This window comes from Hylobates moloch, unplaced genomic scaffold, assembly GCF_009828535.3.
Source record: "Hylobates moloch isolate HMO894 unplaced genomic scaffold, HMol_V3 SCAFFOLD_8, whole genome shotgun sequence".
Classification (NCBI taxonomy): domain Eukaryota; kingdom Metazoa; phylum Chordata; class Mammalia; order Primates; family Hylobatidae; genus Hylobates; species Hylobates moloch.
The window spans coordinates 67,967,343-67,995,307 of record NW_026652283.1 but is presented as its reverse complement, the minus strand read 5'-3'; the positions used below and the strand labels follow the sequence as shown (position 1 = coordinate 67,995,307).

Genomic DNA, 27,965 nt, shown 5'->3' with positions numbered 1-27,965 from the left:
GAGACTCCAAATCAAAAAAAAAAAAAAAAATTAAAAATAGAACCATCCTATGATTCAGCAATTCCTTTTCTGGGTATATACCAAAGGAAATGAAATCAGTACCTTAAAGACATATCTGCACTCCCATGCTCAGTGCAGCATTATTCACAATAACCAAGATAAGGAAATAACGCCAATGCCAGATGAACGGATAAATTGTGATACATATTTAAAATCACACCGGGCATGGTGGCTCATGCCGGGTGTGGTGGCTCACGCCTATAATCCCACACTTTGGGAGGCCGAGGCGGGTGGATCGCCTGAGCTCAGGAGTTCAAGACCAGCCTGGCCAACATGGTGAAACCCTGTCTCTACTAAAAATACAAAAAAATTAACTGGGTGTGGTAGCGCATGCCTCTAGTCCCAGCTACTTGGGAGGGTGAGGCAGGAGAATCGCTTGAGCTCCAGGGGCAAAGGTTGCAGTGAGCCAAGATCGTGTCACTGCACTCCAACTTGGGCTACAGAGTGAGACTCCGTCTCAAAAAAATAATAATAATAAAATAAAATCACATTACGTCACAATTATTTTTAGTGCTCTGTCTCTCTCTCTATATATAAGGAACATATACATAGTACAGATTATGTACAATATTCTATATATTTATTGTATATATTCTATACTATATGTATTCTTTGTGTGTGTATATTCATCCACACACACACACATAGCAAAGAAAGCAAAGTACAAAAGAGTACCTCTAATGTGCTACCTTTTATGTATGAAAGAAGAATAAGAAATATACAAGTACCTACTCATTTGTGCAAAAAGAAACACAGGAAGCAAAAACCAGAAACAAATTAGACTGGTTGCCCACAGGAGATGGATAAAACTGGGTGGGAAGGAGATACTGGAAACAGAGTACACAGGATGGGGAGCAGTAACACTTCTGAGTATCGTTTTTGTAAAATTCTGATGTTTAGAACCATGTTTGTGTTTTGCCTAATCAAAATAAAATTTTAAAATCAGCAAGGATGGGGAAAATAAAACCCAAATGAATACAAACACAAACAAATGAATCTGTTATTTTAAATGAGTATCATAACCACACTGAAGGAGGGCAAAGGAAGGGTAGAACTGACCCAAGTAACTTTTGAACACAGTATTCTGACTATACCCTCAGGCTAAATATAAAAAGAACTGTAAAAAAATTCTGAGCTCTAATTAGGTTTATTTTCCACAGAGGTATGGATTTACAAATCTGAAACTACTATTATTAGAATACTAAGTGTATTCCATGATGAGCAATTAGATAAACATACTGTGGATAATGGGAGTCAAATTTCTGTCAGAGAAGAAATATAAATATGGAAAGGGAGAAGGCAGAAATGAACCCTGTCATATTACACTGTAATTAAAAGTATCTGGATGAACTTATTATTATGTAGATAGACAGGTACAGAAATAGATATGTGCACAGACATATATACAAACATGTATTTCCCAGCACTGGCCTCTGAGAGGGCCTAGAAGCAATGATACCCCAGTAGCAATAAGCATGCCTGGCACTCAGATCTTGGTTTCTAAATACCATTTACCACTAAATGGAACCAGGGCTTTTGGTCGGTACTGCGGTCTTCCAGTAATTCACCAAAACGACAAACACAGGGAAAGAGAAGAAGTACCCAATATATGTTCTCTAGGCCTTTTAGAAAACATGGAGTTGTTCCTTGGGCCACATGCATGCAAATCTATAAGAAAGGCAATACTGTAGACATTAAGGGAATGGGTACTGTTCAAAAAGGAATGCCCCACAAGCATTACCTGGACAAAACTGGAAGAGTCTACAATGTTACCCAGCATGTTGTTGGCACTGTTGTAAACAAATTAAGGGCAAAATTCTTGCCAAGAGAATTAATGTGCACATTGAGCACATTAAGCACTCTAAGACCCAAGATAGCTTCTGAAATGCATGAAAGAAGATGATCAGAAAAAGAAGGAAGCCAAAGAGAAAGGTACCTGGGTTCAGCTGAAGCACCAGCCTACTCCACCCAGGGAAGCCCACTGTGTGAGAACCAATGGGGAGGAGCCTGAGTTGCTGGAACCTATTCCCTATGAATTCATGGCATGATAGGTGTAAAAAATAAAAGGCCTCTGGACTGCAAAATTGTTTCTCTTTATTGAGTAGAGAACTGTGGTGTCCTCTCCCCCCAAAAAATATTTAAAGCAGGTTTTAATTGTGTCCTAACTCACTGTGTAATGTCTTTACTGTTCAGACTTAGTGTTTTTCTTGCTGAAAGATGTGAGATGGCTTATTGTGCAACAAATTACTCAACTGGTTAGAAAACAACCAGATATTATTTATGAAATACTTGTACTGGTTTGAAGATGGTCCTTCTAAATCATAAAAGAAATAATTTACAAAAAATAAAAAAACAGGCTAGGCATGGTGGCACATTCCTGCAATCCCAGCACTTTGGGAGGCCGAGGCACACGGATCACTTGAGCCCAGGAGTTCAAGAACAGCCTGGCCAACACGGTGAAGCCCCGTCTCTACAAAAAATACAAAAATTAGCTGAATGTGGTGGCACGCTACACAGGAGACTGAGGTGGGAGGATTGTTTGACCTTGGGGGGGCTGAGGTTGCAGTGAGCCAAGAAAGCACCACTGTACTCCGGCCTGGGCAACAGAGCAGGACCCTGTCTCAAAAATTAATAATAAACAGATAAACAATAATGCAACCAGGGCTCCTTCAGATAAATGGCTGGTTCCAGAGCGCAGCCAGGGGAAGTATGAGATGAGTCTGGACCACTTTGCTATGTCAGAAAGTAATGAAGTATTCAAAGAATAATGAGGGCATATCAAAAGGTCACAGAAAGGGATTCCCACCAGCCATCTGCAATTATTTTAGCATCAAAATAAATAATGAGGCTGGGTACTGTGGCTCATGCCTGTAATTCCAGCACTTTGGGAGGCCAAGGTGGGCAGATCACCTGAGGTCAGGAGTTCAAGACCAGACTGGCCAACATGGCGAAACCCTGTCTCTACTAAAAATACAAAAAAATTAGCTGGCTGAGGCCAGGCGTGGTGGCTCATGCCTGTAATCCCAGCATTTTGGGAGGCCAAGGCAGGTGCATCATGAGGTCAGGAGATCCAGACCATCCTGGCTAACACAGTAAAACCTGGTCTCTACTAAAAACACAAAAAATTAGCCAGGCATGGTGGCGGGTGCCTGTAGTCTCAGCTACTCGGTAAGCTGAGGCAGGAGAATGACATGAACCCAGGAGACGGAGCTTGCAGTAAGCCGAGATCACACCACTGTACTCCAGCCTGGGCGACAGAGCGAGACTCTGTCTCAAAAAAAAAAAAAAATTAGCCAGCCGTGGTAGCACATACCTGTAGTCCCAGCTATTTGGGAGGCTGAAACAGGAAAATCACTTGAACCCAGGCGGCGGAGGTTGCGGTGAGCTGAGATCGCGCCACTGCACTCCAGCCTGGGTGACAGAGTGAGACTCTGTCTCAATAAAAAAATAAAACAAAGGCCGGGTACAGTGGCTCACGCTTGTAATCCCAGCACCCTTTGGGAGGCCAACGAGGGTGGATCATGAAGTCAGGAGTTTGAGACCAGCCTGGCCAACACAATGAAACTCCGTCTCTACTAAAAATACAAAAATTAGCTGGGCATGGTGGCAGGCACCTGTAATCCCAGCTACTCAGGAAGCTGAGGCAAGAGAATCGCTTAAACCTGGGAGGCAGAGGTTGCAGTGAGCCGAGATCGTGCCACTGCACTATAGTCTGGGTGACAGAGTTAGACTCCGTCTCAAAAAATAAGTAAATAAATATAAATAAAAAATAAATAAATAATGATAGTACTGGATTATAACCCATAGAATGAAGTAAGAATCCATGGGTCCATACTGATATAAATAAATGAATGGAAAACAAACAGGGGTGAAGTGCAAGTTCTTTCTTACAGCAGAAGGTGAACAAATAGAGAAGAAATGATGGAATTGGAGAATCACCATTTGCAACCACCATAATAAAAACTGTTTTCAGCAAGAATCGTCAGCGGTGACAGAAGTATTTACTACATGAAAATTTGATGAGTAACAGGATAATCTCAAAATACCTCCTACAAGATCTTATTAACCACAAAGTAAAAAACAGTAACTTTACAGTGAAGACTTACCTTAAAGCAAGTGATCAAAGTTAAATCACCACTGAATAGGATATGACATCATGTTTGTGGTATTTTTGCCAAAAATTCATAATATGAATCTAACAGGAAGCATTAGACAGACCCAAACTAAGGAACATTCTACAAAATGAATGGACTGTTCTCCCAAAATGTCAATGTCCTGAAAGACAAGAATAACTGAAGAACTGTTCTCAACTAAAAGAGATTAAAGACAAGACAACTAAAGGCAATGCATCATCCTTGACTGGATCCTGGACCAGAAAAAAGAACATTTTTGTTCTATTTTACTATGAGGACATTAGTCAAACAAGTGGCAAAATTTGAATAAGGGCTATAGATCGAGTAAGGGCTATAGATTCAGTAACAGTACTATATCAATGTTAATTTTTTAATTTTACTAAGTGTACTATGCTTACGTAAAAGAATGCACTTGTTTTTAGGAACTTTAGACGTTAGGGGCCTTATGTCTACAATTTACTCTCAAGGTTCAGAAAAACTTAATATGCCTATGTATGTACAGGCAGATAAAGAAGATGATAAAGTAAATGTGTTAAAATGTTAATATTTGAGAAATCTGGTTCAAAGGTACATGGGAATTCTTTGTACTATTTGTGCAACTTTTCTGTAAGTCTGAAAGTATTGCAAAACAAAAAGCTTTAAAACATGCTGTTGGAGGAGGGGGTAGAGATTCCTTTTTTCTTTTTATTTTATTTTATTATTATTATTATTATACTTTAAGTTTTGCACCTCTTCCAGGGACAGTTACATACCTGGCCTTGTGTGAGGAAGTTGGCCATCAGCGCCCCCTTCACAGCATTGTTCATATCACAGTCTGAGAAGATGATGAGTGGAGATTTGCCTCCAAGTTCCAAGGTAACAGGTTTGATTCCTTTAGCTGACATCTCCATGATCTTACAGAACAAGGACAAGGGATTCAGAACTTTAACACAAATTATATTGCATGCTAAGTCAACTAGACCCTGAACCTACAAAATCATCTTGAACTGTTTGTGACCTGTAGCCTTATTCTTGTCAATATCCTTTGCCTTTTGTCTATTAAAATATTCTATTCCAGAAAACTGAAGAGAATCCACAGAGTTGCACTGACATTAGAAGAGGGAGTTCATTTAAAAAATATTGTCCCAGCCTGGGCAACATAGCAAGACCCTATCTCTACAGAAAAATAGAAACTTAGCCAGGCACAGTGGCACATGACTGTAGTCTCAGCTTCTTCGGAGGCTGAAGCAGGAGGACTGTCTGAGCCCAGGAGTTCAAGGCTGCAGTAAGCTGTGACTACACCACTATAATCCAGCCTGAGCAACAGGGGGAGACCATATCTCAAAAAAATAAAAATAAAAAATATTGTCAATTCACAGGATTGTCATAGCCAGAAATTCTTTTGTGTTATTGTTATTGTGTTTAAGGCTGACAGAGTTCAGAACACAAATTAATGTCAAAATAATGAATCTGAAATAGCCTGAGTAAAAATCCTTCCTTCTATACAAGAAATTAAGTCACCAGACAATACAAGTGGCAGCCCAGGCCCCTGTCCACTCAGACACATCCTCTCCTTAGGCTGGAGCTGTTAATTTCCACCCCTACCTGGCCTAACACAAATCACCCCATGTGTACTCCCTTTCCTCCTTCACGCTTTTACAGGAAACTTCACACCTCTGCCTAATAAAATCTCCTTCCCATTCCCAATTCAGGCTAGGTAAAATCAAAAGAGAAGCCTCCAAAATATACTCTGGGTAGGACCGGCTTTGCCATATCCAAATGCCATGTGTGTTGACCAACACTGGTTTCAATCCTCACCTTCATGCCAGTCGGCACACTTCCAGTGAAGGAGACTTTGGCCACATCAGGATGCTGACACAGAAACTGGCCTGTGGCAGCCCCTCCCTGCACCACATTGAAGAGCCCCGGAGGTACACCAGCCTCAGTGTAGATTTCAGCCAGCAGCAGTGCAGAAACAGGTGTAAAGGGAGAAGGTTTAAAGACCATGGCATTACCTGCATAAACCCAAGACACAAACATAAAAAGACTTTCTAAGACCAGTGATCCAGATCCCCTGAAAACAGGACTGGAGGACAATTCAAAAATGATTCCAATTGTTTCCTCTTCCCCAACCAAATCCTAGATCAAAAATGTTATTAATAACCATATTAGTTTGTTTTCATGCTGCTGATAAAGACATACCCGAAACTGGGAACAGAAAGAGGTTTAATTGGATTTACAGTTCCACACGGCTAGGGAGGCCTCAGAATCATGGCGGGAGGTGAAAGTCACTTCTTACATTGGCGGCAGGAGAAAAATGAAGCAGCAGCAAAAGCGGAAACCCCTGATAAACCCATCAGATCTCATAAGACTTATTCACTATCATGAGAATAGCATGGGAAAGACCAGCCCCTATGATTCAATTACCTCCCCCTGGGTCCTTCCCACAACACATGGGAATTCTGGGAGATACAATTCAAGTTGAGATTTGGGTAGGGACACAGCCAAACCATATCAATAAGTAAACAACTCTTGTCCTTTTCATCTTGGTTTCTCTCATTAAACAGAACCCAAACCCTACAGTTGCCCAGTCTCACATTTGCATATCTAGGCCTTTTCACATATATTATCTCATTTAACACTTTCAATAGCAGTATGAAGTAGGTATCATTAGCTCCATTTTATAAAAGTTGACATTGGAGACTAGAAAGGTTCACTTGATGAGAGTCCCCAAAGCTAGTGACTGAATTCCGGGCCTATTTTTCCTCTTTCACAGCTGTCTCTCAAAGAGAAATAGGCTAAAACAAGGATACGCAATGGCAACAGGACAAAAGCTACATTTCAATATAACGTCCTAACAGTAATGCTTTTTAACATTATAGTTTTTTTCTAAGATATAATTAGTCTTCTTTCCTCAAAGATTCTTCTCTTTAAATACTGTAAGAAAACTATTTTATGTCAATCAGCCAAAGCTCCTCTTTGATAAGGAACTTATCAAAGCCTTGCTTATCATTTCTCTTAAGACCCAAATGAAGAAAGGAGTTTATCTTCTGCTTCGTAAATGAAGTCAAACTCCTAAGTGCTAACTCCTACATTAAAATTCTTGTCCAGAAAGGAAGAGAACTTATAAGTAGCACAAATCTAATTCAGTTTAATAAGAAAAAATTAAATTTATTTTCATATACAAAATTAAATAAATAAAACCTGGGAATATCTAGACATGATTGTGTACAACCTAAACTATAAGCTCCTTGAGGGGCAAGACAGGGCAGGAACAAGACATGTCTTCTGAGGCTTTGAATATCCCAGAGCAGGCCCCTTTCAATTTAAAATGTGTGTTTGTAGAGAGGTGAAGGGTAGAGAATGGGGAGAGAACGAACGAGAGAATGAACGAATGGCTCTCAAATGGAGGGATAATTCATTCTTACCACAGGCTAACGCTGGAGCCGACTTCCAAGAGGCGATCTGAAAGGGGTAGTTCCATGCTCCTATTCCCACACATACCCCAAGTGGTTCTCTTCTGGTATAACCAAAGGATCCACCTGGGAGCTGGATGTGTTCACCTACGGGGAAAACAGGAGTAAAGTAGGATACAGGTCTGTGCTCCCCAAGATTTCACCATCTGTACCAGTCTGACTTGTACGCCAGTCAACGCAGCCTCCCCACTTCTCCCAATACACCAGGCTCACCCTGTCTCCATTCTTCTATTTGTTCCAGTCATTCTTCCACTGGCTTCCACATATTCTCTCCACATAGAGAACCCTGCCTATCCTTCAAACACATGTTCATTCAACTTGATTTAACAATTCTCTAAGAATTTACTGAGCCTCTGTTAGATAGCTTAGATGAAACAAAATGGAAATGAGAGGAACACTCAACAGCAGGGGAAGCACGTGAGCTCCCCGCAACCTTCCTAGGCCCTACCAACCTTCCAATATCAATTGTTGAAAACTTCATACATTGTCAAAAAAAAGTTTGCTAAATAGATAAAACTGGTAAATATGACAAACTGATTCTTGTAAAAACTGGTTTTTCAGCAATTTGATCTAAAGTTCATGTATCATGCTAGCTGGTTTACATGCACTATCTCATTTAATCCTTAATCCAAGAAGGTAGGAATTATTATCTCCAGTTTAGATTAGGAAGGATAAAGTAATTCCCAGGCCACCCAGGTAGAAAGTGACAAACCCAAGACTTTCACCCAGGTTTGTCTTAATTCCAAAATCTTTGCCCTTCACCACTAGGCCCTGCTCTTCTGCCTCATTATCAGCTGATCACAGACACCAGGTGAGGACTTACCAGCCATGGATGCAGCCAAGCCCGCATAATACTCCAGGCACTGCCAGGAAATGTCGATGTCCAAGCGGGCCTCAAAGATGGACTTGCCGTTGTTGATGCACTCCATAGTAGCAATTTCATCCTTCCGTTCCTTTGGGTAAAGCAGGAGACTAGATTTAAGACATATTCCAATATGTCTTGATGTAATTAATGCTTAAATAGAATACACTGCTCAATTTTTAAAACTAGAAATAGTTTTCACTTTAAATGAAATGGCAGTGTTACATTTAGAAGAGAGATAAAAGCTTATAGCTGAGCAGCAGCCCTGTTCTTCCCTCGTTAATTAATTGACAAAGATTTAAGACCACTACTTTTATTTCAAGATCAGTTAGTAAAAGAAGGGGCAAGACTGGGCAGGAATGAACCCATGCCCTCTGAGGCTCTGAAAGTCACAGGGCAGGCCCATTCTGATTTGAAGTGTATATTTATTGAAGGGTGAGGGGTAGAGAATGGAGAGAAAACGGATGGCTCACAAGTAGAGGAATAATTCATTTTGGAAAATGAACGTAATACGTATATGTACATAAATATCTATGTATGTTTGCTCATATATGGTAACAGAAAACAGTTCTTAGGGAAATTATACAAAATATTCTAACACACAATCGCATTTAAGAGGTTGTAATACGCATCACTTTAAGTCACCCAAAGAATTGCAGCATATTCTCTTCTAATATTTTCTAATACTTAGCATTCAATCAATACTATTTTCAAATACTGTTTCTAGTTCTGGGCTCCACAACTTACTAAGGATAAAGAAATTCAATAGATGGTCTAGGGATGAGCTTAAAGGTTTAGGAAATTAGACCTAAAAAAGAAAGCTAAATAATGCCTTTCTTTGGTCTAAAGAAGATAAAAGAATTGAATATGTAAGAAGTAGGCAGTTGCTATTATGGGTCCAATTTAAAATAAATAATAGGGTGAATATCAGAACATACATAAAAGATTAATCAAGCAACTGACAAGAAGGAACATTCTGTTTATAAAACTGATTAGCAGTAAGGCTGGCCAGAAGCAAAATGGAGTGCAACAGAAACTAACTCAAGCATCTATCCACAGTACAAAGCTCAGAAAAGATGAAAGTAGGAATATGAAAATCAACACGAAATACAAGAAAGGACAGTTGGATAGTGAGATTTGGACATGCTGTATTTCTATAAAGGCCAAAGGTATAACGTGCTTGACTCATTCATTCTACATTCATTACTAGGGAAAAGAGTATCAGTCCTGTCTATCCCTTTAAGAGCTTACTTCTAAAAGGGCAAGTCAGCACATTTTAAATAAATATTGCAATTTTTGAATAGACATTTTCCTTCAGAAAGGATAATCTGTTCACATTCAAACTTGGTCTAAATTAAACTCTCTTTTAAACCAACAATTTACCTTCTCCCTTCCTGATTCTACACTCAACAAAACAACCTTTTGACAATTAACTTGTTTCCCAGTATGCTGACACTAGAAAGAGGGTACCCTAGGAGGACAACATACATCAATTCTTACACCAAGCATAAATTATTCCCCATTCTTAAGTTTGTTGAGTATAATTAACACGAAATAGTTTTCCAAAGGTATAATCAACCATAAGTAGCTTAAATTTTGTTTCTTGAATTCAAGAGGAAACTAGGACCTAGAGAGGCTAGTGCATTAATCGGTTGAATAAAGTGATGAATCAGTACAGAACATTTCAAATACAGGGAAGAGATATTACACTGGCAATAGTGAAACACGGTTCTGCTTACACTTTAGTGTAAGAGTGAACAAATAGGAAAGAATCTGTGATTCTATCGCTGCTAAGCCCTGGAACATTTACTAATAGAAACTTTTACTCTGGAGATTTTTTTCTCTTTTAAAATAATGGATAGGCAAGTGGTTTTGGGGACTGTTTGGGGGTTTCAACTCTCAGAGAAAATTCAGTTTACTAGATGGCCTTGGGAAATTTTTTCTGTGTTACTCTATTATTCTCCATCCTTACAAAAAAAAAAGTTATCTACTAAAGAGCATTAGGAGATCTTCTGATACAGTATGTACGGATCATCAAAGATGTCTCCGACAAAAATTTCTGCCTGCTACTATTGCAAGAACAACCATAAGATAAAATTGTTCACCATAACAACATACTGCTACAAGTATTTCTTAGGAAATACATGTGTTGTTCCCAACCCTGTTCCTCTTGTATATCACCCTGCTTTACAAAATGACCTGACCAGGTGTCCACTGGGATGAAAGATTAGAAGCCAACGGTAGGTCCCTCACTTCTCCCTTTCACTTGCAACCCCTCAGCAGGCCTTCATGTCTAGCTTTGAAGCCCACCAGACTAGCTCTTATACTTACTAGTTATATGATCTAAGACAAGCTATTTAACCTTTTTGAGCATTTTCTCATTTCTCAAATAGGTAAAATAGCTATATACATCTCCAGATGCTTTTGATAATACAATTATGTACAACAATCACCTTGCCCAGAAGGAAAAAATGGAGGGAGGGAGGGATAAATTACAGTATAGACCACTAAATGCTAAACATGTAAGCACAAGAGGCAAGAAAAAAGAATAGCACCAAACTCAGTGTCATGGCATTGTAAAAGCATGAGGTGTGAGAGTATACCCATGGTAAAGGAGGAAGGACCAGTAGTGCAGGAGAGCTGGGTCTTATGGTGTGTGAAGAGAAAAGACGAGGCTGGAGAAACAGGGCCTGAGGGCCATGTTAAGGAGGGGGACCATGGCCAGTTTTACCCAAGGATGTACCATGATCAAATGTGCTTCTGTAGGAGGACCACTCTGGTGGCACTGTACAAGACAAACCAACCTGGGCCAGGGCTGGAGGCAAGAAGACAACCTACATATACAATCTCTTCTTTATTTATATAGTTTTGTCGTCGTTTTAAGTAACATTCTCCCTCTCCTTTTAATCCAAATGATAGCTGCTTCACAAGGGGTCTCCAACTGAAAAATGACTGGGTCTCACAGACAAGATCTGTACAATCTGGTAAAAGTACCAAAGGATTCAAAGTAAAAATGAGAAAATATGGAAAAAAAAAAGTTCATTTCCACTAGGAATCAATGAGCTTCCAGCCAAGATGGAGTAACAGGGACCAGATTCACTCTCCCACCTTAAACAACTAAAAACACCAGATAAAATCCATGAACCATTTTCAGACATCAGACATTAGGCAACTCAAGGCAGTGGTCTCTGGAGGAGGGAACCAATGAGGTGAGCCCTACAATTGCTGCAGCCTACTGCCTAGAGAAAGTTTTCAGGCCACAGAGCAGGGAGGAGGAAGCTAGGTGGCGCCCTGCAGACACATGAGTTGAGAAGATAGGTTGGGAGTTCAGGGAACATTGAGTGGCTACAGTTCTTCAAGACTGAGTATGGAAGGGAAAAGAGCGGCACAGATAGAGAACCCCAGAAATCTGCAGATTCCCCTTTGAGTACCAGTGTGAGAAAACTACCCAAGATTGGGAAAAGGACTACCCAAGAAGAAAAGGTTTAAAAAAAAAAAAAAGCCCCAGAACTCACACAGGGCCAGGTATAGTTCATGTTCCCACCAGCCATGGTGAGAAAACCTCATTAACACCCAGATCACAGGGTTAAGCAGTCAGAAGGGTATTGAATAACACGGCGAAATTTGCTGATCTAAAAGCAAACCTTCCAAGGATCAAACTGATTCGAAGTAACTTCACTGTGTCCCAGAACAAAGCTCAAGAATATTTTTTTAAAGTATAAGACTATCCAGCACCCAGCAATACAATATGCCCTAGTGATTCACTAGAGATCATATGTCTAGTGATCAAAAACTACCAGGCATGCAAAAAGAAGAAAACCGCAACATTTAACTAGGAAGCAAAACTAACTAATAGAAACGCATTCAGAAATAACACAACAGAACTAGTAGACAAGAACATTAAGTTATGATAGCTATACTCCATATGTCCAAGAAGGCACAGAAAAACATAAGCATGTTAAGGAGAGCCACAGAACACATATATAAAAGACCCAAATTAATCTAGAGATGCAAATACACTGGATGAGATTAACAGCAGATAAAACACTATAGATGACCAATGAACTTGAGTCATAACAATAGAAATTACCTGAAAACAAAACACACACACACAGGGGGTGGGAGGGAAGGCTCAGAAGGATAAAAAAACCCATAAACACACCCAAAAACCGGAAAATGAACTGAGCATCAGTGACGTGGGATAGCTTCAGGCAGCCCAATATGTTTGTAATTGGAGGCCCTGAAGGAGAAGTGATAGAAGAGGAGGCAAAAAAAAAAAAAATCTAAAGAAATCATGGCCAAATTTTTTTTCCAAATGAAACAAATTTACAGATCCAAGAAGATCAATAAACCTCAGGAAAAATACATATGAAGAAAACTGCACCAAAAGACATCATAATCAAATTGCTTAAAACCAGTGATAAGGAGAAAAATCTTAAAACAGCCAGAGGTGGGGGGAGAGGGAGTACATTACATACAAAGATACAAAAATAAAAATGACAGTAAATTTCTCTTCTGAAACAATACAAATCAGACAGGGGAGCAACATCTTTAAAGTACTGAAAGAAAAAACTATATACAATTCATTCAAAAATTAATGCAAAAAAAAGACTTTTTTAGACATACAGAACCTGAAAGAGTACCAACAGACCTGCACTATAAGAAATGCTAGGCTGGCGGGGTGCAGTGGCTCACACCTGTAATCCCAGCACTTTGGGAGGCCGAGGTGGGCGGATCACTGGAGGTCAGCAGTTTGAGACCAGCCTGGCCAACATGGTGAAACCCCATCTCTACTAAAAATACAAAAATTAGCCGGGCATGGTGGCACACATCTGTAATCCCAGCTACTTGGGAGGCTGAGGCAGGAGAATCACTTGAACCCAGGAGGCAGAGGTTGCAGTGAGCCGAGATCATGCCACTGTACTCCAGCCTGGGCGACAGAGAGAGACTCCATCTCAAAAAAAAGAGAAAGAAAAGAAAAGAAATTAATTCTAGGCTGGGCACAGTGGCACACACGTATAGTCCCAGCACTTTGGGAAGCTAAGGCAGGAGGATGACCTGAGCCCAGGAGATCAAGACCATCCTGGGCAACATGAATAAACCCACTCTCTACAAAAAACACAAAAATTAGCCAAGGGTGGTGACATGTGTCTGTAGTCCCAGCTACTCAGGACGCTGAGGTGGGAGGATCGTTTGAGCCCAGAAGGTCAAGGCTACAGTGAGCTATGATTCCACCACTGTGCTTCAGCTGGGGAGACAGAGAGAGACCTTGTCTCAAAAAAAACAAAACAAAACAGAAAAGAAATGCTGAAGAAATTCCTTCTAGCAGAAGAAAAAATGATAGCAGACAGATATCTGGGTCTACACAAATGACTTATGAGCACCAGAAATGGCAAATATGTGAACAAATGTGAAATATTTTACCTTATTCTTAAAATATTTTAAAAAATAATTGTTTACAGCAATAATTTTTTTTAAATGCCAGCCTGGGAAACATGGCATAACCCTATCTCTACAAAAAAATACAAACAAAAATTAGCCGGGTATGGTGGTGCACACCTATGGGACGCTGAGGCAAGGGGGTCCCTTGAGCCCAGGAGGATGAGGCTGCAGTGAGCCATGATTGTGCCACTGCACTCCAGCCTGGGTGACAGAGCAAGACACTGTCAAAAAAGAACAAAGAACTGCAGATCTTGATTAACTAGAAAAATCACTTAAAAGAAAACTGAGGGCTAATATGATTGTAGGTGTGGTCACAGAGTGGGATCTATTCAGTTATGGAATAAATTGGGGTGAACACAGGTCCAGAGCATGATCATCAGACAAGTGTTTTTGATTAATAAACACTTAATAATAAGCAGTGTGTTTTTGATTAATAAAACACCACACAGGTATCAAAGGAAAAGTAAAGGGGAGGGTAAAGTAAAAAAAAATGAAAATTAGTATCAGACAACAGATTTCAGAGCAAAAAATATTATTAGATATTACCCAGGATCAATAAAAGTCATTTCTTAATAAAGGAACTAATTCTTAACAGCCCTACAATGCTGCTCATTCACAGGAAAAAAAATGGGCAAATGAAAATAATAAATTATCTGCTTTGAGTTATCTTTGGTTTATCGAATTAAAAACAAATTTTTAATAATGAGGAAAATACTTTGTTGGGAGAAAATTCTATATGAATATTTTGATATTTCTGCATGGTCAGGGCTTTCCAAGCAAAGGACACTGACAAGTTGATTGAATAGCAAAGGCCTTGAAAGGCAGAGACAGTATCTCCCTAAAGATAAAGAAATCTGGAGAAATTTAGAAATGTAAACCTCTTTACTTCCTGTTCCTGGAAACATGTGCTTATACTCCAGGATAATAAACTTAGTGATACCTTCCCTCTCAACCCTGGAGATTTGCTTAATAAGTAATCTCAATCTCTCTCACTCTCTCTCCAGAGAAGAGGATGGGCAGATGTGCCAGTAGTTTCTATTTAAATGAATCTCAGAAGTTTAGGGTTCTTCTCCTTTGGTGCAACTTCCTGCATGCACAGGGATCTCACCTGGTTCTCATTCCAACCCCTCACTCACCGTGGTGACTGGTGCTTTGAAAACAAAAAAACTAGGCCGGATGCAGTGGCTCATGCCCGTAATCCCAGCACTTTGGAAGGCCAAGGCAGGCGGATCACCTAAGGTCAGGAGTTCGAGAGGAGCCTGGCCAACATGGGGAAACTCCACCTCTACTAAAAATACAAAAAATAGCTGGGCGTGGTGGCATGTGCCTGTAATCCCAGCTATTCAGGAGTCTGAGGCAGGAGAATCACTTGAACCCAGGAGGTGGAGGTTGCAGTGAGCCAAGATTGTGCCATTGCACTCCAGCCTGGGTGACAGAGTGATACTCCATCACAAAAAAAAATAATAGTAAACAGAAACTAGTGCTAAGGTATTGCTATGGCTGCTGCATTTTGCTGTAATAAACCATCCTTCTCTGTGATCCAAAAAGCCTCATGTCTCTTGCCAGAATATATAGATGTATATAATATACATATATTACACATAATTGTATAATTTACAAATATAATATAGATTATATGTATATTACATAGATTATACATAATTATGTGTATAACATAGCTTATATGTGTATAATTATGTATATGTATATTATATGTGTTTTATATGTGTATGTATGTAATACATACACATATACACACACACTCTTGAAAGTAGGGAAACTCTCAGACCCGTCAGTTTCTGACTTAACATACTTATGACAAAAAGTCACCACAGACCTACCACTCAGCTATCCATGATTCTTATTTTGATGTATTTTCTTCTGAATTTTCTTTCTATAATGAACATCTGGTACTTCTGATCTTTAAGACTATAAAAAGTTTAACTATCAGAGTCCAGAATCAAGATGGCCGAATAGGAACAGCCCTGATCTGCATCTCCCAGCGTGATCAATGCAGAAGATGGGTGATTTCTGCATTTCCAACTGAGGTACCAGGTTCATCTCATTGGGACTGGTTCACCCAAGAAGCACAAGGGGTCAGGGAATTCCCTTTCCTAGCCAAGGGAAGCCATGACAGATGGTACCTGGAAAATCGGGACACTCCCACCCTAATACTGTGCTTTTCCAACAGTCTTAGCAAACAGCACACCAGGAGATTATATCCCACAGCTGGCTCGGCAGGTACCACACCCACGGAGCCTTGCTCACTGCTATCACAGCATCCAAGATGGAACTGCGAAGGTGGCAGTGAAGCTGGGGGAGGGGCGTCTACCATTCCTGAGGCTTGACTAGGTAAACAAAGCAGCCAGGAAGCTCCAACTGGGTGGAGCCCACCACAGCTCAAGGAGGCCTGCCTGCCTCTGTAAACTGCACCTCTGGGGGCAGGGCATAGCTGAACAAAAGGCAGCAGAAACTTCTGCAGACTTAAACGTGTCTGTCTGACAGTTTTGAAGAGAGTAGTGGTTCTCCCAGCATGGAGTTTGAGATCTGAGAATGGCCAGACTGCCTCCTCAAGTGGGTCCCTGACCCCCAAGTAGCCTAACTGGGAGACACCTCCCAGTAGAGGCTGACTGACACCTCATACAGGTGGGTGCCCTTCTGGGACAAAGCTTCCAGAGGAAGGATCAGGCAGCAACATTTGCTGTTCTGCAATATTTGCTGTTCTGCAGCCTCCACTGGTGATACCCAGGCAAACAGGGTCTGGAGTGGACCTCCAGCAAACTCCAACAGACCTGCAGCTGAGGGTCCTGACTATTAGAAGGAAAACTAACAAACAGAAAGGAATAACATCAACATCAACAAAAAGGACATCCACACCAAAACCCCATATGTAGGTCACTATCATCAAAAACCAAAGGTAGATAAAACCACAAAGATGGGGAGAAACCAGAACAAAAAAGCTGAAAATTCTAAAAACCAGAGTGTCTCTTCTCCTCCAAAGGATCGCAGCTCCTCACCAGCAATGGAACAAAGCTGGACTGAGAATGACTTTGACAAGTGACAGAAGCAGGCTTCAGAAGATCGGTAATAACAAACTTCTCTGAGCTAAAGGATGATGTTTGAACCCATCACAAAGAAGCTAAAAACCTTGAATTCTACCAGAGGTACAAAGACGAGCTGGTACTATTCCTTCTGAAACTATTCCAATCATTAGAAAAAGAGGGAATCCTCCCTAACTCATTTTAGGAGGCCAGGATCATCCTGATACCAAAGACTGGCAAAGACGCAACAAAAAAAGAGAATTTTAGACCAATATCCCTGATGAACATCAATGCAAAAATCCTCAGTAAAATACTGGCAAACCGAATCCAGTAGCACATCGAAAAGCTTATCCACCACGATCAAGTTGGCTTCATCCCTGGGATGCAAGGCTGGTTCAACATACACAAATCAATAAACGTAATCCATCATATAAACAGAACCAAAGACAAAAACTATGATTATCTCACCAGATGCAGAAAGGGCCTTCGACAAAATTCAACAGCCCTTCATGCTAAAAACTCTCAATATACTAGGTATTGATGGGACCTATCTCAAAATAATAAGAGCTATTTATGACAGACCCACAGCCAATATCATACTGAATGGGCAAAAACTGGAAGCATTCCCTTTGAAAACTGGCACAAGACATGAATGCCCTCTCTCACCACTCCTATTCAACATAGTGTTGGAAATTCTGGCCAGGGCAATCAGGCAGGAGAAATAAATAAAGGGTATTCAGGAGGAAGTCAAATTGTCCCTGTTTGCAGATGACATGACTGTATATTTAGAAAACCCCATTGTCTCAGTCCCAAATCTCCTTAAGCTGATGAGCTACTTCAGCAAAGTCTCAGGATACAAAATCAATGTGCAAAAATCACAAGCATTCTTATACACCAATAACAGACAAACAGAGAGCCAAATCATGAGTGAACTCCCATTCACAATTGCTTCAAAGAGAATAAAATACCTAGGAATCCAACTTACAAGGGATGCGAAGGACCTCTTCAAGGAGAACTACAAACCACTGCTCAACCAAATAAAAGAGGACACAAACAAATGGAAGAATATTCCATGCTCATGGATAGGAAGAATCAATATCACAAAAATGGCCATACTGCCCAAGGTAATTTATAGATTTAATGCCATCCCCATCAAGCTACCAATGACTCTTTTCACAGAATTGGAAAAAACTACTTTAAAGTTCATATGGAACCAAAAAAGAGCCCACATTGCCAAGACAATCCTAAGGCAAAAGAACAAAGCTGGAGGCATCATGCTACCTGACTTCAAACTATACTACAAGGCTACAGTAACCAAAACAACATGGTACTGGTACCAAAACAGAGATATAGACCAATGGAACAGAACAGAGCCCTCAGAAATAATACCACACATCTACAACCATCTGATCTTTGACAAACCTGACAAAAACAAGAAATGAGGAAAGGATTCCCTATTTAATAAATGGTGCTGGGAAAACTGGCTAGCCATATGTAGAAAGCTGAAACTGGATCCCTTCCTTACACCTTATACAAAAATTAATTCAAGATGGGTTAAAGACTTAAATGTTAGACCTAAAACCATAAAAACTCTAGAAGAAAACCTAGGCAATACCATTCAGGACACAGGCGTGGGCAAGGACTTCATGACTAAAACACCAAAAGCAATGGCAACAAAAGCCAAAATAGACAAATGGGATCTCATTAAACTAAAGAGCTTCTGCACAGCAAAAGAAACTACCATCAGAGTGAACAGGCAACCTACAGAATGGGAGAAAATTTTTGTAATCTACCCATCTGACAAAGGGCTAATATCCAGAATCTACAATGAACTTAAACAAATTTACAAGAAAAAAATCAAACAACCCCATCAACAAGTGGGCAAAGGATATGAACAGACACTTCTCAAAAGAAGACATTTATGCAGCCAAACGACACATGAAAAAATGCTCATCATCACTGGCCATCAGAGAAATGCAAATCAAAACCACAATGAGATACCATCTCACACCAGTTAGAATGGCCATCATTAAAAAGTCAGGAAACAACAGGTGCTGGAGACGATGTGGAGAAATAGGAACACTTTTACACTGTTGGTGGGACTGTAAACTAGTTCAACCATTGTGGAAGACAGTGTGGCGATTCCTCAAATATCTAGAACTAGAAGGCCGGGCGCGGTGGCTCATGCTTGTAATCCCAGCACTTTGGGAGGCCTGAGGCGGGCGGATCACGAGGTCAGGAGATCGACACCACGGTGAAACCCCGTCTCTACTAAAAATACAAAAAATTAGCCGGGCATGGTGGCGGGCGCCTGTAGTCCCAGCTACTCGGAGAGGCTGAGGCAGGAGAATGGCATGAACCTGGGAGGCGGAGCTTGCAGTGAGCCGAGATTGCGCCAGTGCACTCCAGCCTGGGCGACAGAGCAAGACTCCGTCTCAAAAAAAAAATCTAGAACTAGAAATACCATTTGACCCTGCAATCCCTTTACTGGGTATATACCCAAAGGATTATAAATCATGCTACTATAAAGACACATGCACACATATGTTTATTGCAGCACTATTCACAATAGCAAAGACTTGGAACCAACCCAAATGCCCATCAATGATAGACTGGATTAAGAAAATGTAGCACACATACACCATAGAATACTATGCAGCCATAAAAAAGGATGAGTTCATGTCCTTCATAGGGACATGGATGAAGCTGGAAACCATCATTCTGAGCAAACTATCACAAGGACAGAAAACCAAACACTGCATGTTCTCACTCATAGGTGGGAGCTGAACAGTGAGAACACTTGGACACAGGGTGGGGAACATCACACCCTGGGGCCTGTTGTGGGGTGGGGGAAGGGGGGAGGGAAAGCACTGGGAGAAATACCTAATGTAAATGACGAGTTAATGGGTGCAGCACACCAACATGGCACATGTATACATATGTAACAAACCTGCACATTGTGCATGTGTACCCTAGAACTTAAAAGTATAATTAAAAAAAGACATATGCACACGTATGTTTATTGCAGCACTATTCACAATAGCAAAGACTTGGAACCAACCCAAATGCCCATCAATGACAGACTGGATTAAGAAAATGTGGCACATATATACCATGGAATACTATGCAGCCATAAAAAAGGATGAGTTCATGTCCTTTGCAGGGACATGGATGAAGCTGGAAACCATCATTCTGAGCAAACTATCACAAGGACAGAAAACCAAACACTGCATGTTCTCATTCATAGCTGGCTTGTACACAGGGTGGAACATCACACACCAGGGCCAGGCAGGGGGGTGGGGAGAAATACCTAATGTAAATGATGAGTTGATGGGTGCAGCAAACCAACATGGCACCTGTATACCTATGTATCAAACCTGCACGTTGTGTACATGTACCCTAGAACTTAAAGTATAAAAAAAAAAAAAAAAAAAGAGGCAGGATTATCACTTGTTCCTTGCAGCTCTGGACTCCCAGGAAGAGACAGCCTGGTCAGATTCTGGGAGACAAAAGAAACCTTTTGTTTCCGTCGAGTTTCAAATAGAGGACCTTCCATGTGTTAGGCCGGCGTGGTAACTACTACACCACAGAAACCCTTTGCATTGCAGGCTTTTTATGTTTTGCGATGAGCATTAAATACTTGTTTTTAGAATTTTTTTTAGTTGACAAAAATTGTATGTATTTATGATGTAAAAAAAAAAAAAAAGCTTAACTCTCTTTTTTTAAAGGGAACATCTACAAATCTATGAAATCTTCCCAATTAAAGTAACAATACTTAAAACCCTATCTGAAAAAAAATCTGAAAAAGAAAGGTAGACTTGAGAATCATCAAAATAAAGAATAAAAAGGAAACAAGTAAACAACATGGTTTAAAAAGAAAGGAAAGCTGGGCACGGTGGCTCACGCCTGTAATCCCAGCACTTTGTGAGGCCAACGTGGGTGGATCACTTGAGGTCAGGAGTTCAAGACCAACCTGGCCAACATGGTGAAATCCATCTCTACAAAAATACAAAAATTAGCCAGGCATGGTGGCATGCACCTGTAGTCCCAGCTACTTGGGAAGCTGAGGCAGGAGAATTGCTTGAGCCTGGGAGGCGAAGGTTGCAGTGAGCCGAGATCACTCCACTGCACTCCAGCCTGGGCGACAGAGCAAGACTCTGTCTCAAAAAATAAAAATAAATAATAAAAAAGAAAAGGAAGATGAGCTATAAAGAGCGCATTATAATTCAAAACAAAGCTTTATAAACATGAAAACCTGCCAAAGGAGATGTCCAAGAGCCAAGATCCAGATGGGAAGTATTGAACAAAAACTTGTTTTATATACTAAGGTGAGCATGTGGAAATGTTTTTCCATTTTATGAAAACGTTATGGCCTAATGTTCCATCAAAGTCGAACTGCAAACATCACAAAGAACCCTCAGAGCAATGTCTGAGTTTTCTGGAAGGGAATAAATTGGAACATACCCTTATTATCCTGGCAGCCTCCAAAAGGATTCGGCAACGCTCCATGCCAGATTTTTGACTCCATATTTTAAAAGCAGCCTTTGCATTTTGAACAGCCAAATTTACTTCCTTTTCTCCTGAACATGTGAAAGTAGCTATCACTCGGCCTATAAAGAGGGGAAACATCAGTTTTAACTCAAACTGTTGCCACATATTTAAATAAAATATTATCTATCAATATTCTCTTAGTACTATTCCTTTTTTTTTTTTTTTTTTTTGAGGTGGAGTCTTGCTCTGTCACCCAGGCTGGAGTTCAGTGGCGCGATCTCGGCTCACTGCAACCTCCACCTCCTGAGTTCAAGTGATTCCCCTGCCTCAGCCTCCTGAGTAGCTGGGACTACCAGTGCATGCCACTACGCCCAGCTAATTTTTTAGTAGAGACCGGGTTTCACCATGTTGACCAGGATGGTCTCGATCTCCTGACCTCGTGATCCACCCGCCTTGGCCTCCCGAAGTGCCAGAATTACAGGCGTGAGCTACCGTAATTTCTTGTTTTTAAGTATGGTTTGATTTAGTGACCATCTCTATACTAGCAGGTTTTTTTGTTTTGTTTTTTTGTTTTTTAAGACGGAGTCTCGCTCTCGTTGCCCAGGCTGGAGTGCAATGGCACGATCTTGGCTCACTGCAACTTTCGCTTCCCAGATTCCAACAATTCTCCCGCCTCAGCCTCCTGAGTAGCTGGGATTACAGGCGCCCGCCACCACACACAGCTAATTTTTGTATTTTTAGTAGAGACGGGGTTTCATCATGTTGGCCAGGCTGGTCTTGCACTCCTGATCTCAAGTGATTCACCCACCTCTGCCTCCCAAAGTGCTGGGATTACAGGCATGAGCCACCGCACCGGGCCTAGCAGTTCTTAACTATATTTTGTGGTCATTGACACCTTTTAGGAGTCTGATAAAAGTTGTAGACCTCTCTCCAGAAAAATGTACTTAAACATATAACAGAATTACAGGAATGTCATGTCCCCTGCCCTAAACTCATCATGGATTTAGGGTTAAGAACCCCTGCCCTCTACTATTTTACAGTTGAGTTTACTAACATTAACTTCCGATTAAGTTTTGCAACACTCCTAAACATTATCTCAGAATTTCAGGGGTCTTGTAAAATGAAAGTCAAAAGTAATCAGTCTACTGGGTTATAAACTCTGACTGTAAATCCCTTGTCTATATTCTATGTAGGTTATATCATATTACTTGATACTTGACAAATATAGTTAATAAGCAGTAATATCAGGATAAGGCATCCCTAAGAGAACATTTTTTTTCTCAAAAAAATCCAAGATTTCCTTTTCTTATTCTACTTTTATTCCCTCTCCCTATTCTGGTGCAAATTATGAAACAATCAGTTTTTCTAGGCCCATATCCCAAGGACTGTACTGCCCCTACCAACAAGAATTCTTTAAGTTTGCCAACTCAGCAAATCCTCTTCACAAGAACTCCTGGGACTCTTTCCAGGGAGATTTCACAAATCTGCAATTTCTGTTACAAACTTGAATAGCCAGCTGGTAAAGGCCGTGGCTGAGGATCACACACACTGTAGGCAATTAAAACAAAGAGGAATTTTTCTTTCTTTTGTATCAGGATTAGGTCAGGGGTAGAGAAGCTGTCTCCTCCTATATAAAGAAGAGATGTGATAATGCCTTCTGGTTCTGCCAAGTCACTGCTCTGTGGTTTAGTGAGGATGGTCAAATACTAAATTCTCCAGCCCCCTGCAAATCAGTTTTATTGCTCTGGCTACATTTTACACAAAATATTTACATTTTTCTCCCCACATATATTCCATAAAACCCAGCAAAATAAACACAACACAAAACCAAAACAAAAAGCCTCTTCTTCCTTATCTCTGTGACCTTCAGAGTTCCCAGAGTAAATCCAGTGCCTAGCACAGTGCTTAGCACACATTAAGCACTAGATTAAAAAGTTTTATTTCAGCAAAATTAATAAATTGTGCAGAGCTCATGTAGACCATGGTGACTATGGTTACCAATACTGCATCATGTACTTGAAATTTGCTAAAAGAATAGATCTTAAATATTTCACTATCCAAAAAAAGCCATTAACTATGTAGAGCAATGGATAATTAGATTGACCGTGGTAATCATTTTGCAAGGTATACATACATTACAACACGTTTTACACCTTAAGTATATACAATTTTTATTTGTTAATTATACTTCAATAAAGCTGGGGAAGAAAGTTCTGAATAAAGGTGGGGTTTTTTCCTTTCCCAGTTCTGATTAATGTGCAGAAATATTTTAATATTAGAATGTGGAGACAAAGTCCTCATTCGTAGTCATGAGAAACTATCTGTGAGCGCTCCTTCATTCCCAGCACAAATGATTATCTTCCCCACAACCCCGCCCCGTTCTTTTAGAATTCCTCTCCTATGCACACATTTGAAGACAATAATACATCAGTCCTAGTTTTAAAGGGGGGAACAGTTGGCTGGGCGCGGTGGCTCACGGCTGTAATCCCAGCACTTTGGGAGGCTGAGGCGGGAGGCTCACACAAGCTCAGGAGTTTCGAGACCAGCCTGAGTAACATGATGAAACCTCGTCTCTACTAAAAATACAAAAATTAGCCGGACGTGGTGGTGGGAGCCTGTAATCCCAGCTACCAGGGAGGCTGAGGCAGGAGAAGCACTTTAGCCCGTAAGGTCGAGGGCGCAGTGAGCTCTGAGATCGTGCCCCTGTACTCCAGCCTGGGCGACAGAGTGAGACCCTGTCTCAAAACAAACAAACAAAAAAAACAAAAAAAGGAAGTTAACGGAGGCACGACTTCCCCCACCAGGCCTTTGCGAACTCTGTTCTGGCCCGGGTAAAACTCCTCACGATCCTACCACGCAACTCATCAGCTTTTCTTTTCCTCCCTTCCCATCCCTGCCCAGAGGCACTCGCGTTGCTCCAGAATCTCTAGCTGCCTACACACACAACCTTAGACTCTCCACTGTCACTGTCTGTGCTCAAGTCAACCCTGCAGAACACAGGAAACGGGGGCTGGCCGGGAAATCCGCGCACCTGGCCCCAGGGCGCCCCAGCCTCCCCGGCTCGATGCAGTTACCGGTTGCAGGCTCGAAAGCTTTCTCGGTGCCGGAGGCGTCCGCCGGCTCCACGCGGGCCCCGCCACGGTAATTGAGCGGCTGCGACACGACGAAGGTGCCAGTGCTCATGGCGGCGACGGGAGAGGGCCGAAGACTGCGAAGAAGCGGGGAGAGCGCGGCCAGGCCTGCTCGGAGAAACATGAAGGGCGGACGCGGCTCCGCGGCAGAAGACGACGGGCCGCGGGTGGGGCGGTGGGGCGGGGCCGCGGGGCCGCGATGCCGCGGGAATCGGTTCTAGGAGATTTTAGGGGCAGTCACTCGATTCCTCCGCGGTCCAGGTCAGGCCCTCCCCTCGCCAGGAGGGTGGAGCAAGACACCAGATTCTCCCCACCACCCCGCCATACCCCACACAGTCTCCAGGCGGGAAGAGGACTTCCTTCTTCGTGATCAATATTTGCGTAGCACTTTGCAAGCGTTTTCGGGTTCATCCGGGAGTGGAATCATTGCTAAAGGGGTAGAAGATCCAAAGAGAAATTGCCTACCTCACAACTTGCTTAAAGCCAAACGTCGGTGCCACTGAAGCCCCCTCCATTTCCACATTTCCTTCCCCAGACAACCAGAGGAGGAAAAGAAAAGCAACTGGATCCCCTTCCCCCATCTCCAGGTCTCCCAAAGGAAGAAGTCCTTGGGAACCCATACTGTGTGATCCAGGGTCTCTGCCTCAGGTCATCCAGTTGCCAATTTGTTGCTTTTGCTTAGTTTCACCATTAGCAGTACTCTTCTTGGACACAACCTCCAGAGTAAAAGAAAATGCCGGACGCGGTGGCTCACACCTGTAATCCCAGCACTTTAGGAGGCAGAGGTGGGTGGATTGCCTGAGCTCAGGAGTTCCAGACCAGCCTGGGCAACATGGTGAGATCCTCGTCTCTACTAAAAATAAAAAAAAATTTTTAAAAAGCCAAGTGTGCAAATGTGGTGGCGTGCACCTCTAGTCCCAGCTACTGGGGGGTTGAAGCACGAGGATCACTTGAACCCGGAGGCAGAGGCTGCAGTGAGCCAAGGTTGCAACATTGCCCTCCAGCCTGGGTGACGGAGCGAGACTCCGTCTCCAAAAACAAAACAAAAAGAAAGAAAGAAAAGAAAGAAAAGATCTTTAGGGAGTACCAGCTCTTAGTCTGTCCTCTAGAACTATTAATACATCAAACACACACACACACACTTATTTTTATTTCCTGAACAATAATATGTTTACTACTCTTATAACTCCTTCAGTGGGGAGCCAGAAAACCATCCACACAGAAAGAAAGGAAAAAATTATTCAGAACCCTGTTCCTGCCCATTTTAACAGGGCCTTTCACTTAACAATAATACAGATTGAATTTTATTTTAAGCCTGAGTGTCCTCACATTCTTCATATACAGAACATAATTTTCTCACTGAAGACCTAACAGGTTTCCTAATCTAGGCAGCCTGACACTAGGATTAGGTCCTTAATGAATATTTGTTGAATGAACACGAGTCAGGTGTTACAAACCAGGACTTTGAAATCACTGCGCTGATGAGGATGTCCCCTAATGCTAGTTAGGCATCTCTGCTTGGATAATCTAGTCTTTTTCATTTTTAACAGCTTTTTAGGCTATAGTACTCATATTTTCAAAAATAGGTTTGATTTATAAACCTGAGGTAATATGAAACAGTATGTGAAAGTGGTCTGAAAATTAGAAAGCACTATACAATTGCTATTATAATAACAATGTTCATGGTTTGCAGTGCCTTCCTGTTTTTCTCAAATGAAATTCAGGGTCATTGACTTTGGAATTTGTTCTTGGAGTTGATAATCAGCTAGAGGCTAAAGGCTATTGACCTTACAGAAAAATTTAGAATCTGTCTGTTATCTAAGACAGTAGCATTATATAGAAATTGTTCCAACTCTTCCAAATGTATAAGATATAAAAATGAGAGATTCAGAAGGTTTTTTTTTAAAAAAAAAGGATATGATTTTTGTTTTCTGGGAAAGGATCTCACTCTGTCATCCAGGCTGGAGGGCAGTGGTGTGATCACTGCTCACTGCAGCCTCAAGCTCCTGGGAACAATCAATCCTCCCGCTTCAGCCTCCTGAGTACCTGGGAAGACAGGTATGTACCAGGATGCCTAATTTTTTTTATTTATTTTTTTTTGTTAGAGACAGGGTCTCACCATCTTGCCCAGGCTGGTCTCGAACTTCTGAGCTTAAGCAATCCTCCTGCTTCAGCCTCCCAAAGTGTTGAGATTACAGGTGTGAGACATCACCTGTATATACTGATATATACAGTATATATATATATGCATAACTATGGTCCCAGCTACTCAGGAGGCTGAGGTGGAAGGATGGTTTGAGCCTGGGAGGTCGAGGCTGCAGTGAGTCATGATCACACCACTGTACTCCAGCTTGGATGACAGAGCAAGACACTGGCTCAAAAACAAACAAACAAAAAACCAAGCCATTCTGGCATACCATTTAAGTTAAAGGCATTTGAAAATAGCAGGGATGCTGAGGTGAGAGTATCACTTGAGCTCAGGAGGTTGAGGCTACAGTGAGCCATGATTGTGCCACTGCACTCCAGCCTGAGCAATAGAGTGAGACACTGACTCAAAAAAAAAAAAAAAAAAAAAAACAGCAGGTGCAAAAAGATCACTCTAACCTTTGTGCTGTTTCTTCTTTTTTTTTTTTTTTTTTTTTTGAGACAGAGTCTTACTCTTTTGCCCAGGCTGGAGTGCAGTGGCACTATCATAGCTCACTGCAGCCTCAACCTTCTGGACTCAAGCGATCCCCCCACCCCAGCCTCCCAAGTAGCTGGGACTACAGGCATGTGCCATCACACCCAGCTAATTTTTGTATTTTTTGTAGAGACAGGATCTTGCCATGTTGCCTAGGCTGGTCTTGAACACCTGGGCTCAACTCATTTGCCCACATCGGCCTCCCAAAGTGCTGGGATTACAGGCATGAGCTACTGTGCCCGGCCTTGTGCTGTTCCTTTAAAGCAAAAGATGAAATTCCCATGTGAAAGAAGCAACATCCTTATCTTTTTTTTTTTTTTTTTTTTTTGAGATGGAGTTTCCTTCTTGTCGCCCACGCTGGAGTGCAATGGCATGATCTCGGCTCACAGCAACCTCCGCCTCCCGGGTTCAAGCTATTCTTCTGCCTCAGCCTCTGGAGTAGCTGGGATTACAGGCATGCGCCACCACACCCGGCTAATTTTGTATTTTTAGTAGAGACGGGATTTCACCATGTGGGTCAGGCTGGTCTCGAACTCCGGACCTCAGGTGATTCACCCGCCTCGGCCTCCCAAAGTGCTGGGATTACAGGCGTGAGCCACTGCGCCCAGCCTGCAACATCCTTATCTTTAAGGACAAGAAATCAAGACCAAGAGAATTCTGTACAGACCTT

General features: G+C 41.6%; 1 protein-coding gene across 1 annotated transcript in view; it reads right to left on the bottom strand.

Annotated features, from left to right (window-relative positions):
* Positions 1 to 24,877, bottom strand: part of ALDH9A1 (aldehyde dehydrogenase 9 family member A1) — a 37,290-nt gene extending 12,413 nt beyond the window's left edge. Inside the window, exons 1-6 of the mRNA XM_032161112.2 lie at positions 24,559 to 24,877; positions 21,458 to 21,603; positions 8,472 to 8,601; positions 7,601 to 7,735; positions 5,991 to 6,187; positions 4,946 to 5,086 (exon numbers count right to left, since the gene is read on the bottom strand). Of these exons, the coding sequence (XP_032017003.1) occupies positions 4,946 to 5,086; positions 5,991 to 6,187; positions 7,601 to 7,735; positions 8,472 to 8,601; positions 21,458 to 21,603; positions 24,559 to 24,739 (930 nt within the window). The 5' untranslated portion in view covers positions 24,740 to 24,877. The remainder of the gene's footprint in view (positions 1 to 4,945; positions 5,087 to 5,990; positions 6,188 to 7,600; positions 7,736 to 8,471; positions 8,602 to 21,457; positions 21,604 to 24,558) is intronic.
* Between the last annotated feature and the right edge of the window lie 3,088 nt (positions 24,878 to 27,965).